This window comes from Talpa europaea, assembly GCF_964194135.1.
Source record: "Talpa europaea genome assembly, chromosome: 2".
Lineage (NCBI taxonomy): Eukaryota > Metazoa > Chordata > Mammalia > Eulipotyphla > Talpidae > Talpa > Talpa europaea.
In genome coordinates this window covers 110,155,022-110,170,239 of record NC_140068.1, presented here as the reverse complement: position 1 = coordinate 110,170,239, position 15,218 = coordinate 110,155,022, and the positions used below count along the sequence as shown (strand labels likewise).

The 15,218-nt window shown below is 45.9% G+C and overlaps 1 protein-coding gene across 1 annotated transcript in view; it reads left to right on the top strand.

The window, feature by feature from the left end:
• LOC311188236 (HLA class I histocompatibility antigen, B alpha chain-like) overlaps window positions 1-14,332 on the top strand; it is a gene marked incomplete at both ends in the record, with an annotated part of 51,947 nt that extends 37,615 nt beyond the window's left edge. The window contains one exon of the mRNA XM_084259383.1: window positions 13,604-14,332. Coding sequence (XP_084115509.1) covers window positions 13,604-14,332 — 729 coding nt within the window. The remainder of the gene's footprint in view (window positions 1-13,603) is intronic.
• Window positions 14,333-15,218: the final 886 nt, after the last annotated feature.

Genomic DNA, 15,218 nt, shown 5'->3' with positions numbered 1-15,218 from the left:
GAACAGCAGAGCAGAGCAGAACCACCAGCAGAGAAGCAGAGGCCACGAGAGAATGCCAGAGAGCCTAGAAAGAGTGAAGACTCGCTGCGGGGCTGGGAAGCCTGCCAGCCTCCTGGCCCTCTGGCACCCCTGCCTGCCATGTACCTGGTAGAATCCCAATAAAAGCGTGAAAAAGCCACCGAGGGCTCCAGGACTCCTTGCTTTACCCTGTTCTGCATAAGATCATAGAAAACCTGCATTGTGCCCTTCCTGCTGCTACAGAGATTTTATCTGAAATTTATAAACTGCTTGAGCAGAGAAGCCATTGTTATCAGAAATCTTGGTGTATTTGAAGTGATAGTTACTGTGTTGTAACTTGGAGTTCACCATTAAAAGGGTCACCCAAGCAGACTCATGGAGTTTATTTGGTTATTAATGATTGTTGGCAATCATTAAAAAACTGAATTATGGTACCAGATTGTAAGGGCAGGAACGATCACTGAGCAGGTTTTCTATGATCTAGCAGACCGGGTAAATGAGAAGTCAGAGACCTCAGTGGTTTTGCAGGTTTTTACTGGGATTACCGGGTATACGCCAGGCAGGGGCGCTGGGGGGGCCAGTAGGCTGGCAGGCCTCCCAGCCCCCAGCAAGTTTTCACTATCTGACTATCTGGGCTCTCTGGTGTGTTCTCTCTCTCTCTCTCACTCCTCTCCCTCCCTCCCTCTCTTTCGTGTTCTCTCTCTCTCTCTCTCTCTCTCTCTCTCTCTCTCTCTCTCTTCTCCCTCCCTCCCTCTTTCGGCTTCAACTGGCGTCCCTGTGACACCGCCCTTAAAAGCCCAGTCTTAGCCCAGGTGAATCCCATCTACCTATGCCCACACCCTACTCCAGGTGCCCGCCATCAGGCATGCATTCGGGACCACAAGGATCCATCATCTATCCTGATGGCGGGAGGGCAGAAAAGCCTGACATTTTTCCTTACCCTACACAGATAAAATCACAGATGGGAATGACATTTGCATATTATCCATTGTCGTGAAATCATTCAATTTCACGGAAAAAAGAAAAAGGGATTTGAGTGGTGGTACCAAAGGCAGAGGTAAGGAGTAGGGTATTGAATAAAGGTGATCAAAAGTTTTAAATTTCCAGTAATAAGTACACTGGGGATGTAATGTACAACATGACAACTACAGTTAACATTATGTATGCTATATTTGAAAGCTAAGAGAGTAAATTTTTTTACACAGGAATTGGGGTACAAGCCAGATGCGCAGGAGGGTGAGAGATTCACCAGAGACAGAGCAGGGAACCGAACAGGCAGACTGATGAAACACACTGCTGAGGGGAGCAGTGGGCAAAATAGGAGAGGTCTGCCGTGCCATATGGGTTATCTCCCTGGCTGGCCAGGAATCGAACTGGCGCTGCAGAGGCTGCGGACAGCTTCACAGCGTGGCTCTCAACCGCCTGCACCACCAGGGGAGGCCCAAAAGTAAATCTTAGAGTTCTCATCACAAGGAAAAAATAATTTTCTTCTTTGGGGGATAAATGAGATGTTAGATGTTAACTAAACTTATGGATATCATTTCACCATATATGTCAAAGACATTATGCTCTACACCTGAACATGGCAAGTGTTGTAACAGCAGGAAGAGCACAGGGCAAGTTCTCTATGATTGGAGCAGACAAGTGAAGGAGTCCTGGAGCCCTCCCTAACTTCTGCAGGCTTTTATTGGTTTTTTACCAGGTACATAGCAGGCAGGGGTGCCAGGAGGTTGAGGGGGAGGGAGGCAGAAGTCTGGCAGGCCTCCCAGCCCCCAGCAAATCTTCACTTTTTCTGGGCTCTCCAGCATTCTCTCATGGCCTCTGCTTCTCTGCTCTTTCATACTACTGGTATCCCCGTGACGCCACCTTTATAAGCTGTCTCTCAGCCCAGGTGTACCCATTTACATATGCCCACACCCCACTCCAGGTGCCCGCCATCAGGCATGCATTCAGGACCACAGGGATCCATCATCAATCCTAATGACAGGAGGGCAGAAAAGCCTGACACTTTACTTACCCGACAGTTGTACATCAGATAATGGCTCAATAAAACTTGGAGGAAAAAGAACTCCTTTGTAAGAAAAAGACCAACTACTCAATAGGAAAAGGTCTGTAAACATAGGAAAAGATTTCACGTCATTTGTAATTAAATACAAATTAAAAAGTGAAACCACAACACCCAGTAAAAATGACTAAAATTCAAGAGTGAAGGTATCAAGTATGGATGAGAACTAGAAGCAGTGGGGACGTGGCACTGATGGCAGGCCTGCTGTAAAATGGTAAGCCTGTCTGGAAAAGGGTGTGGAATTACCTACCTACTAAATCTGAACATACACTTAACCAGTGAGAGCAATCCTGCTCTTAGAATTACTTACATCTGAAAGCATGCACATGTAAGCTACCCACATGAATATTTGTTGCAGCCAAAACTGTCAAAGAATGCCCCAGAGTCTCTTAACAATGTGAATAAATCGATAAAATGGAATGAGACACAGCAGTGAAAAGTGACCCCAACAGGGGAACAAGAAATGTAATGTGAGCAAATGAAGCAATACATACAAAAGAATTCAAGATGAGATTTTTATATAAAGACAGAAAATAAAACAAAATGACATAGTATTTGCATACGTAGGTGTTCACAAAGCTATAAAGCATGACCATAAATATGACAGAGGTGAGGGCTGCTGTACAGGAGTGAGTAGTGAAGAAAAGGTTCCCCAGGGAAGGAACACTCTGCAGGGTTGGCAGTGTTCTACTTCTTGAACCAGAATGTTCTACTTCTTGAACTTACATGGTGATATTTCATTGAAATATCATTGTTCCACCTTTCAGTTTTGACTTTTCTAAATGTGTTAATTTCACAATTTAAAAAAGCAGCTATCTAGTACCTATCTACTTCTAAAGTAATTAGGGGAAATAATCATTCTTCATTTTCATGTTTTCCTTGAGATTTCCCCAAAGCATCCCCCATTCCTGACCCCTGGCATCTTGAGGACTGACCTAACCACAGGTTTGGAAGCTGAGCATGCTTATCCCAACTTCTTGCCCTTTTCGTCTTCAAAGCCTCATGAAGAGGCGATGACTTTTCACCTGCAACTGATACAGGGCAGCAAGGGGCACTAAAATTGGTCAAGGACAGTGCCCAAATAGTTTACTGGTCACTGTCTGAGTTCTTCACCTGCACACACAACTGCAAAATTATTCAGGTTCGTGGAACAATAATGGGATTAACAAAGAAGGGAAAAGAAAGAGTCACTAAGGCCACAAAAGGCTGTTTACCTCATCTGAAGCAGTGTGCAGTGTTTCAAAGTCCCAAACACAAAAGCTCCCAAGATGGCATCTTCCTGCCAAGAGGGCCTAGAGCACATGGCAGCCAGACTATAGGCCCGATCCAACTCACGATGACAGCAGAAGACACAACAGGAGATGTTCACTGGAGCTGCCAAAATACCCCAGAGCAGCACCAAACAATCGACACTCAAAACAGCAGCCACAGCAGCCAAATTGTTACAGGGCAAGGAGAAGGGAACCCCAGAACCCCAAACCTGCCCGCTCTAAATAGGTTCTGCCATCTGCCACATCAAGACAAACATACTCTAGTGCGTAAGAACTTTAATAGGAAGGAACTTTAATACAATTAGTGTGTAGCAAAGACAAGACAGAAAAATATAATTTCCAAATCAAGTACTTGTGGGTAAATGCCCAGCCAAACAGGGTTGACCCAAAGCAGGGCTACTATGGCCCGAAAGCCTGTCACAAATCTTATGCACCTTTGGGTGGGGACCCATAGATAAGGGGCAGAAGGGGCCCAGCACATCTGGGACAAAAAGAGCAAAACCAAGATAAATGCTGCCATTGTTAATCTCCCCATGGGTCTCTCACACATGTCTGTTTCAACCACTCCAGGACTGAGAAGCAAGTGCAGTTTCTTCACATGACTGCTCCATGTGCCTCCTCCAGGTCTCCTGTCTCTCCAGTCCTTCTTCCTTTTCTCCTTTCTTCTCCAGTCTCCTTTCCAGCTTCTTCTCTCCTCCCTGCTCAGCTCCACCCTTCCTTGGGTGGGCAAGGAACCTGGAACCTCACCTTTTCCTCAGGACCACCCTGTCACAGAAAGACCCAACAAATGGCCCACACTCATACAGCTCAGCGAGGCACCCAGCTCCCGGTCTTCACCTTTTTCTTCCAAGCTATAGCAGCAGCAAAGTTGGGAACAGTTTCAGTTGCTCAGCTACCCGCTGCTAGAGACCAGCTCCAGCTAGAAGTTGTGTCAGGGGTCTCAGAGAGGAGAGGACAGCATCGGCCAAGTTCTCTCGGAGGACTGAGGGGAAGTGGAGTGAGGTAGGAGTGAGGTAGATACAGACACCTTATTTCGTGCAAGTATCTCCTACTGAGGGTCTCAGCAGGTCTTTATTTATACCTTAAGGTGAGCGGTGAGATAACATCAGCATAAGCATCAAAGCAGAACAGAGACAATCATTACATATTTTCTCATGAATATACAAAGACCCTCTTGATCTCATACTACAAAAGGACACCTCTTTAATCTGATTAAGATTAAAGGGACAATTACTCCCCTAGGTAAAACTCTTTTTCTAACATAATCAAATGTTCAGTAACAATCAATCACGCTGTCAAGCCTTCCTAATTTTGGGGTGGACATGAAAGTCCATTGTTATGCTATATTACTAAAATCAACCCATTCCCTAGTACTCAATTAATCTAGCCTATTATCAATTACTTCAAAGTGATCTAAAGTAACTCATCAATACTGTTTTAGTTCTACAGAAATCTAACTTTTAACTAGAAATACCTAACTGCCACACAACCTGGGAACTGTTGGCCTTTTGCATACACAGGAGATGTACTGTTGCCACAAACAGGTACCCCCCAGGTTAGGCTATGGTTTCCAAGCACAGCTGGTTCAGGGCAGCTTGTTCTCCACAGTTCTCAGGGCCGAAACATTTCTTTCCTAACTATATCTTTAACAATTTTTACTTCTTTTGTGATAGTTCATGCGTAAGAACAATAAGCCAATTGTCACCTGGGTCTGAATTAGGTTTTCACAAGCCAATTTATAACTAACTTACATTTGCATTAACCAAGAACAAAGAGGAGAGCATTGGCAGACGTTGCCATGGAGACTCCCTAGTTCAGATCTTCTTTGAAAGTGCAAGAACTCCCCTCTTCTGGGAAGTACAACTTTCCCTCTTCGGGGGAGCACAGGAACTCCCCGCTTCTCGGGAGTCTCCCCCAATGCCCAGACCATGTCAAGAGACAGCATGGGAGGCACAGCCTGCTGCAACCCGCAAAGCCTCCAAACTTTTCTTCTCTGAGGCTGGCTGCTGAAGCCTCTCCATGTCCTTCAGAGGCTGGCAACAGCCTTCTGGAAGATCAGAATGGTGGGGGCAGAAATGGCTCAACACAGACTCACTGAAGATCTGAAAACACTGAAATCCTGAATGCTGAATCCCAGGGGATGCTTCTGCAGTCCCTTATTCTTTCTTATCAGAATCCACTCCACCCATACTTTCTTCGTTTTTTGCGTATCAATTCTCACCAGCACCCTCCTCCAGGGGGCGCCACTGTTGTCTTAGCTTCAGCAGGTACCTGTACTCCAGGAACATGAAGCTTAGCAGGCAAGTTCTGTTAGGGAAGAGTGGAATGGGCTAAGGAAGGGGAAGGGGTGGCCTCAAGGATTGGGTGACAAATTCAACTCTAGGGAGTAAGCAACTTTGTTATTTCTGAGCTAGTCTCTCAAATTACAGTTTAATAAAACTAATAAAGGTGGGGTTCTAGTCTCTCAATGTCTCTCCCTCTTGCTCTGAAACTGGCAGGAGAAGAGGATATTATTTATTTAGCCCTAAAATTGCAACAAGAGGACCTCGCTGGTGGCCTAGGGGTTAAGTCTCAGTGCTATCACCACAAAGGCCTGATTTCGATCCCCAGCCAGGGAACTAACTCACATATGGCACAGCAGACCTCTCCTGTCTTAACCACTGCTCCCCTCAGCAGTGTATTTCAGTCAGTCTTCCTTTTCTGCTCCCCACTCTGTCTGGTGAATCAATCCTCTCACCTCCCACACCTTCAGCCTACACCCAGTTCTTCTACAAAATAAGTATTTTTTTTAAAGATTTATTTATACAAACACTGGGTACAGTCACAAGCGCAAGAGGGTGAGAGAACCCATCAGAGCCAGAGCAGGGAGCAGAACAGGCAGACTGATGAAACACACTGCTGAGGGGGGCAGCGGGCACAGCAGGAGAGGTCTGCGGGCCATGTGGGACCCTCGCCAGGCGGCTGGGGATCGAACCGGTGCTGCAGAAGCCGCAGGTAGCTTTGCAGCCCAGCGCTAAACCACTGTGCCACCAGGGAGGCCCAATAAGTATTTTTTAAAGATAAAATTGCAACAAGAAATAACAAGTAAGTGATTTTTTTCCCCTAGCACAAGAGAAAAAAGTTCACTATTTTCCTTTCTCTTTAGCTCCACCCTCCCTTGGGTGGGGCAGGGAACCTGGAACTACCCCTTTGCCTGGGGACCACTTTGTTACAATTCCACTGACAACCAGGAGATAACCTCCCACAAATAATTCAACCTTTGATTAAGAAGCAACAAATGGGCCTCCCCTGGTGGCGCAGGCGGTTGAGCGCCGCGTTGTGAAGCTGTCCGCAGCCTCTGGCAGCGCCAGTTCTGCCAGCCAGCAAGGGTCCCACATGGCGCAGTAGACCTCTCCTGTCTCGCCCGCTGCTCCCCTCAGCAGTGTATTTTGTCAGTCTGCCTGTTCTGTTCCCCACTGTGTCTCTGGTGAATCTCTCACCCTCCCATGCATCTGGACTGTACCCCAGTTCTTGTATAAATAAATAAATCTTTAAAAAAAAAATCTGCATTGAGGACCTATACTATCTATAGTTAGAATCATAAAAGAGATTAAGATTTTTTAAATTAGTGATTTACAACTCTAATGAGTTAATTAAAAACTACATGTGTCCAGTGGGGAGAGGGAAATAAGAGAACAATTCAGGATATTACATAAGATGTCAAAATCCCACGCTCAGCAGAATAACATAATGGTGTAAGTTCTGGAATTGTAACAAAGTGGTCCCCAGGCAAAGGGGTAGTTCCAGGTTCCCTGCCCCACCCAAGGGAGGGTGGAGCTAAAGAGAAAAGAAGCTGGAGAAGAGACTGAAGAAGGAAGGAAGCAGGATGGAGAGCCAGGAGACCTGGAGGAGACACATGGAAGCAAGAGACATGTGAAGAAACTGTGCTTGCCTGTTGGTTGTGGACTGGTTGAAACAGATGTGGGTGAGAGACCCATGGGGAGGTGAGAATGGCAGCTTTTATCTTGATATTGATTTTGCTCTTTTCCTCCCAGACTTGTCTGGTTGTTTCTGACCCTTTTAGGTGGGTCCCCGTGGGAAGGTGCTTTAGACTTGGGGCAGGCTTTCAGGCCTTACTGTGGGCCAACCCTGTTTGGGGGGACTTTTACCCACGAGTGGATGGCTAGCTCTGGGGGCTTGATTTGGATACTATATTCTTTGTCTTTTCTGTATTGCACACTAATTGTATTAAAGTTCCTTTCCATTAAAGGACTTACATGTTTTGTTGTTGATGCGGCAGATGGCAGGACCTATTTAAAGCACGCAGGTTTGGGGGTTCTGGGGTGCCCCTTCCCCTGCCCCGTAACACTTCCAAAGAGAACTCAACAAACATCCCAATAAAAAATAAATGAAGTACCTATACACTCTATACCAAAGGAGCTATATGAAAGACATGTAAGCACACAAAGCACGATTTTATTTAAGAACAAAAATGAGACCTGTACAAATGGAAAGTAAATCACATTCTTGGATGGGTAGACATTACAAAAAATGCCAACTTTCCCCAAATCAAATATGTATTTAATGCTTTTCCACTTAGAATCACAATAGGTCTTTTTCTATGAAAGTTTACATGGAGGGCCTCCCTGCTGGCGCAGCGGTTGAGCTCTGGGTTGTGAAGCTGCCCGCAGCCTCTGCAGTGCTGGTTCATTCCCCGGCTGCCAGCAAGGGTCCCACATGGTGTGCAGACCTCTCCTGCCACCCGTTGCTCCCCTCAGCAGTGTACTTCAGTCCTTTTGCCTGTTCTGCTCCCTGCTCTGGCTCTGGTGGATTCTCTCACCCTCCCACGCTTCTGACTGTACCCAGTGCTTGTATAAATAAATAAATAAATCTTTAAAAAAAAAAGTTTACAGGGAACATACAGCCAAGAACATCTAAGTAAAGTATAAAAATAAACAGTAAGGGGATTTCTTTCTACATTTTATAAAATACTATGAAGTCAATGAAATAAAATCTGTGGTATTGATGTAAGAGAAACAGATGATTAGAACACAGAATCAGAAATCCAGAAGCAAATCTCATTATGAAAGAATTTCACATATAACAAGTTTGGCAGATCAATTCAATTTAAAAAATGATTATTTAATAAGTGGAGATAGCACTAGTTACCCATCTAGTTCATCCAATGCACACTAATCAACAGAGTAGCAACTAGCCACATCTGGAAATTGAGCTCCTAAAATGTGCAAGTCTGAATTGAGAGGTGATGTAATTGTAAAATATATGCTGGGTTTCAAAGACTTGGTATGTAAAAGGAACACAGAATATCTCATTTAATAATTGTTTTAAGGGCCTCCCTGGTGGCACAAGGGGTTAAGCACCACACTATGAAGCAATCCGCAGCGTCTGCAGCACGAGTTCAATCCCCGGCCGGCCAGGGAGAAACCCACATGGTAAAGCAGACCTCTCCTGTTTCGCCTGCTGCTCCCCTCAGCAGTGTATTTCAGTCAGTCTGCCTGTTCTGTTCCCCACTCTGTTTCTGGTGATTCCCCTCACCCCCCCCCCATCTCTGGCCTGTACCCCAGCTCTTGTATGCATAAATAAATCTTTTTAAAAAATTAAAAAAATTCTAGAGAAATAATTGTTTTAAATGATTGCATGTATTTTGATATAATGGGTTATACTGAGGAAATAAATGATTAATTTCCCTTTACTTTTTAAATGAAGTTACAATTATAAAACTTAGTATTACATAAATAACGAAATATAAAGATCTTCCCACTAATGAGTCCCAGGGAAAGTTAGGATTAATTAAGCAGCTTCAGGGACAGTGCAGGCAAGGACTTTGGGAGAGTTAAAAAAGCTTCTGAGATAAGGACAGAGAAATCCAGGGGGGCTAATGAGGGCAGTAAATTTTAAGGCTAAAAAGGAGAGTCAACTTAAGAGGCCATGCACAGGGCCAGTGAACGAAAGACAAGTTAAGAGCTTACTTAATAAAGCTGGACGCAGCTGCCCAGGGAAGTGCAGCCACAGAAAGCCAGCCAATTACAAAGAGGATTAGGAGATTTTAGAATAGAGAAAAAAGGTTTAAATATCCCCTAGACATAGGCCCATTCAGCATCTTTTGCCCCTCCTTGGCATTGCTGCCTGCCTAGAAGTCCTTGCTTTTGTTCTTTACCCTCTAATAAACTTTAAAATAAACTTTGCTTTTCTCTGCTTAGTCGAATTTGGGAATTCCTTTTTACAGTTTCGTGGGACAACAACCTGTGGTGGGTCAAGGGCTAAATTAACAGCGCACATCGGCTTCATTCATTTCCATCATATTTTTAAGATAATTTTAAAGACAAGAAATTAAATGTGAAAAACTAAAAAACACTGTAAGAAAACCTAAGATAGTAAATTAAAGTCTGAGGGTCAAAATGGATTTCTTAATGAGGCCAGAGAGTGATGAATTTATCACTTTTCAGCAGTTCCAAATACACACAAACAGAAATTAGATATTGTGTGAACACTTCATTCCAATAAGAGGACACACCTTCTATAGGCTAGTCTAATAAAAGTGTAAGAGGGTGGTCCTAAGGGAAAGGGGAGGTTCCAGTTTCTGGCCCCACCCAAGGAAGTGCGGAGCTAAGCAGGGAGAAGCAGCAGCTAGAGAAGCAGCAGCTCCAGTCTCTCCAGGAGACTGGAGAGAAGGAAGGAGAGAAAGCCAGAAGGACACCTGGAGGAGACACATGGAGCAGAGAGACACGTGAAGAAGCTGCACTTGCTTCTTAGTCTTGGACTAGTTGAAAAAGATGGGGTGAGAGACCGTGGGGAGGTTAACAGTGGCAGCGTTTATCTTGATTTTGATTTTGCTCATTTCCTTCCAGACTTATTTGTTTCATACCCTTTTTTATGGGTCCCCCACCTGAAGGAGTTTAGACTTGTGGCAGGTTTTCAGGCCTTCCTCTGGGCCAATTCTGTTTGGCTGGACTTTTACGCACAAAGGGATGGTAATTTCGGGTTCTGGATTTGGAAACCATATTCTTTGTCTTTTCTTTGTTGTACACTAGTTGTGTTAAAGTTCCTTTCCGTTAAAGGTCTTAAATGTTTTTCTTGATACAGGGGATGGCAGAACTTATTTACAACAGGCCGGTTTGGGGGTTCTGGGGTGCCCCTCTCCCTGCTCTGTAGCAAAAGAATAATTTCAACTTTCCAGGAATGAAGATATTGTTACCCTTGCCTAACTCGTGGGCATGTGCGTGTGTAGGTAGAAAATAAAAAAAAAAAGACAAACTACACAACATGAAACAAGAGCAAAGGACAGATTGAAACAGATTTAAAAAAACAGAAATAAGATCATAAATAAAACATAATTTTTCTGCTGGCCATGTGAAAACAGGCAAGTTCATATAGTGCTGCCAAGGGAAATGTAAAAACAGCCTTCTGAAAAAGCAATACATCTATAGCCACTAAAATCAATACATATCCTTCACCCAGGAATCTCTCTCACAGTAATAAGGACATATTTTCTGAGAATCATTACGAAAACACTGTATAGCAGTCCAAGGAAAAAAAAAAAAAAAAGAAAGTAAAAGAAGGATGTTAAGGCAAAAACAGAAACTAATAGGAAACTAAATAGCCATCTGCTGATAAAACAAGATCTGTTATGCAATCATTAATGTTTTTAAATGAAAATTATCAACTAAATTTTTAAAATATGAAAATATTAGCACTCCATTGAATGGAAAGACTATCTTATCACATGCTAATTATGAATGCAGACACAACTGTATTAGAATTTTAAATGTCCATGTCCTTTGACCCAGCAGCTCAACTTCCAGGAATTTGTCATACTAATATACAGCATGAAAATCTAAAGCTAATGTGTAAATGTGTAAAGGTACCTTAATTAATACAATGTTGTATGTCAATTATAGCTCAATAAAACTATGGGAAAAGAGTCATGTGCAAAGATGTTCACTATATCCTTTATCAGTAAGACTTGGAAAAACCTAAATGTCTACCATTCTAAATAGCTTAATAAATTATATGTCTATAGAATGAAGTACTACCACAGGCTTAAAAAAGAATGACGTAGCTCTATATCATTGAACAGAAAAGATAAAAGATAGCCAAGTATAAAGTCTAAAATACAAACTGCACACTTTTTCAAATGTTTGCAAATTTTCATAATTAAAAAAAGATGGTGCCTCCCCAGTGGTGCAGTGGTTGAGCGCTGGGCTGCAAGGCTGCCTGCAGCCTCTGCAGCGCTGGTTCGATCCCTGGCCGCCAGGGAGGGTCCCACATGGCGCGCAGACCTCTCCTGCTGCTCCCGCTGCTCCCCTCAGCGATGTACTTCATCAGTCTGCCTGTTCTGCTCCCCACTCTGGCTCTGGTGAGTTCTCTTGCCCTCCCGTGCTTCTGACTGTACCCAGTGCTTGTATAAATAATCTTTTAAAAAATAAATTAAATAAAAAATAAAAAAAGATGGGGAAAAGTAAGTTTTGCCTTTTTCTGAGAAAGAATCTTGCCTTTTTCTGAGTAAGAATCTCAGCTGTCTGAACAAATGAGCCCTCTCCCTCCCCAACCCATCCAATGAGACCTCTGCCAGTTTTCTACCTGCACTGCTAATACATCTATTGCCTACATGACTGGGTAGGTTCAAGGTATCTTGTTTTCCTTTCCTAGTATAAAAACAATATTTATAATGCACACTTGAAAAATTAATCTCAGCGCACAGATCTTTCCTGCCACCCTCTGCTCCCCTCAGCAGTGTACTTCGTCAGTCTGCCTGTTCTGCTCCCCGCTCTGGCTCTGGTGAATTCTCTCACCCTCCCACGCTTCTGACTGTACCCAATGCTTGTATAAATAAATGAATCTTAAAAAAAATTAATCTCATTTTTAAAAATCTCATTACTGTCATTTGTTTTGGCATATTCCTGTGTTGGAAATCTCCTCGTATAAATCAACATTACAACACTCAACACTGCCCTTGAAAGCAAGGCTAAGAGGCTGACAGCCCAGCTAAAGGCTTCAAAGTACCCTTCCTGAGCACTGAGGCGTTTTGTGACCTAGAATGAGTATTACTGCTAAAAATCCCTAACAGCTAAATAGTAATGAAGACCAAACAGTTCATAAATGTAATTTCCTCAAATTCAATCATATTTAAATAATTAGCTACTGGAAAAAAGTGAACAAAAATCAATGGAACAGTAAAGAAAACATGGACCACTGGTATTTAGCATGTGTGCTCCTAAATCTTTCTACCTCCAATATTTGATCTTTTCTCCAGGTATACAGTTCCTTGTTCCCAGTATGAGAAACTAAATACTGCAGAGTGTTTGTAAACAGTAACCCAACTTAGAGGGAAACAAGCTGAGCTACTTTCTTTCTTAGAATACACCAAAATTTGCTCTTCTTTTTCAGTTAGCATTCTGCATGCCAAGTGTTAGGGGCGGCAAGGTGGGAGAAGCCATCTTTTCTCCCAACAGAATCACACGCCCCTAGCACTAAGTCCTCCCCAACCCCACACACCGCGACCCAGCACTTAGTCCTCCCCAGCTCCAGCACCCCGAGTCTGTAACACCTCCCCAGTCCCACCACACAAGTACCAGCAGGCTCTTCCCCAGCCTCATTATCTCACCCTCTTCCTCCAAAGTCACTGGGCTGCGAAAACTCCAGCAGCAGGAGAGCAGAGCAGGGAGGCTATAACGCAAAAGTCTGAAGGGCCCACACTAGCACCACTGGCTTTCGGGGTAAGCCAAGTCTCGGCCCCCAAGGGGAAAGAAGCCGCGGCCAGATAACCGGCACTCACCGCGCGCTCGCCGGACCCGGCCCGGACCTGGCGCTGACAGCACAGAGTGAGCAGCAGCCGCGGTACCAGCTCTCCCCACTCCCGCGGCAGGGGCAGAATATGAAAGCCCGCGTAGCAGGGCTGGGGCGAGGAGCATTTAGGCCCGCGGCAAGGACAACGTACCTAATCTTTGAATATTAAAAGACTAAAAGTCAACCAGTCGGAAGTGACGTGCCGGCAGGTCCGCCACGTACTTGGCCGCCACCTCGGCCAGCCACCTTCCCGCTGGACTGGCCTGCAGAGAGAAGCTCGGCTGCAAGTCCAGCGCCCTGCCCCGGCGGCTCCAACCCCACCCGGGCAGCGGAACCCCCGCAGCCTCCCGCCCGCCGCCGGGCCGGCCCCGCGCCCATACGCGCCCTGCGGGCTATGGGCTTCAGCGCTCACACGCGCGCATGCGCGGCCCCCTTTCTCCAGAGGCTTCCTCGGGTCACCTAGACGACCGCGTTTCAGCCACCTGCCCCTCCGGGCCCCTTCCCGCCCTGGACTCCTCGGCTGCTGGCTCTCACCCCCGGCCGCCTCGCCATCTCCATCCTCCGCCGGCACCGTCGGGCCCTCCCGCGGCCGCCGCCGACACCGCGGCTTCCACAGACGCGAGCCCCCCGGCGCGGCTTCCGCTTCCGGCGAGTATTGTGTGTCGCGCCGCGGGGCGGGGGCGGGGGGAGGAGGAAGGAGGGAGGCAGCGCGCCGGCGGTCCGCGCCCCGCACTCCCGGACCCGAAGCCGGGAAGGTAGGTGCCGTCCCGACGCCGCGCCGGGCCCCGGGGCCGGCCCAGCCTGCCGGCTCCGCACGCCGCGTCCCACCGCCCCGCGACTGCGTCACCGGCCCCCCGCACGTAACCACCGCTGCCTCCGCCCGCCTCGGGCCCGGGCGGACGTTTTGCCGCCCCGGCGACGTCAGCGCGTCCGGCGTTGCTTGGCTACCCCGCCGTTCCCCGTCCCGCTGCCGCTCGCCTGCCCGGGTGAAACTGACGCCGTCACCGCGGGCCCCGGCTGCGTCATAGCGGCGGGCATCCCACCTTCACGTCACATCTCTCACCTGGACTCGCATCCCTCCCTCCCTGCCAACCACGTTTCCTCTCTCCGTCTCCAGTCCCCCGGCCAGATCTGGCAGGAGATGGAGACGGGTGGGATCGAGTTGTGGACCACGTTCAGGAGAGGGTGTTAAGGTGGGACTTGGACAGTGGTAGAAACAAAATGAGTATGTCCCTGAAGTTTACCTTTCTACTGAGACACCAAGAATAGAGGAAAAGAAATGACCTACCCAGAGGCACCTGAGGCCTCACTGTGGTTGTAGCTCCAAGTTTTCCTATTTCCCTAACCTTTTCTCCATTTCCATTTCACACCACTTCTTTGCCAGTTTACATCCATCCTGGTCCCTAATTCTGCATACAATTCAACTCACCCCAGGTTACGAGGCCAGCTGATTTCTAGAAGATTGGGGAAGTGGCAGGGTTACTAGTCAAAGGTGGATTCCTGTAGGTAGAGAAAAATCACCTGGCTGAACTTGTTTCCTAGTTGCAAGAAGAAATTCAGGTGCAAGTAAGTTATCAGCTCCTATGCCAAAGTAAACACTTTTCATATGTGCCATGAATATATATGGGAGTAATCACTGTTAACCCAACTCATTAGGTCTAGTTTGCAGGACCTAGACCTAAATTTCTTTCCTGTTGTTGGATCCCTTGATGGAGAAGGTGGACCGAAGGGGTTATCAGAAAAGAGAAGTCAGTTATTTATGGATAAAAAGGTGATGTTTTAAAGATGGAGTGGGGTACCAGCCTTCTGCTTCACAAATCTCTGCTGCATTTCCAATCTTTTGAGGCTTCACTAGTGAGATTTTGATTGCCTCTTTCCTTCATTTAATTCCCAACCGCTCCACAACCTTTCGGTTAGAGGCACAGGATGTCCAAAGTATTAGTTATCAGTAGCTATTTTGAAAGTCTCTAATCACTGCTGAGTATTTTAAAAAATTGCCAGTCCTCTTTTCAAGAGGTTAATGGCCTGGACTGAGTAATACGTTCTTTATTATTGTTTTCATTAATTTATCACTTTTC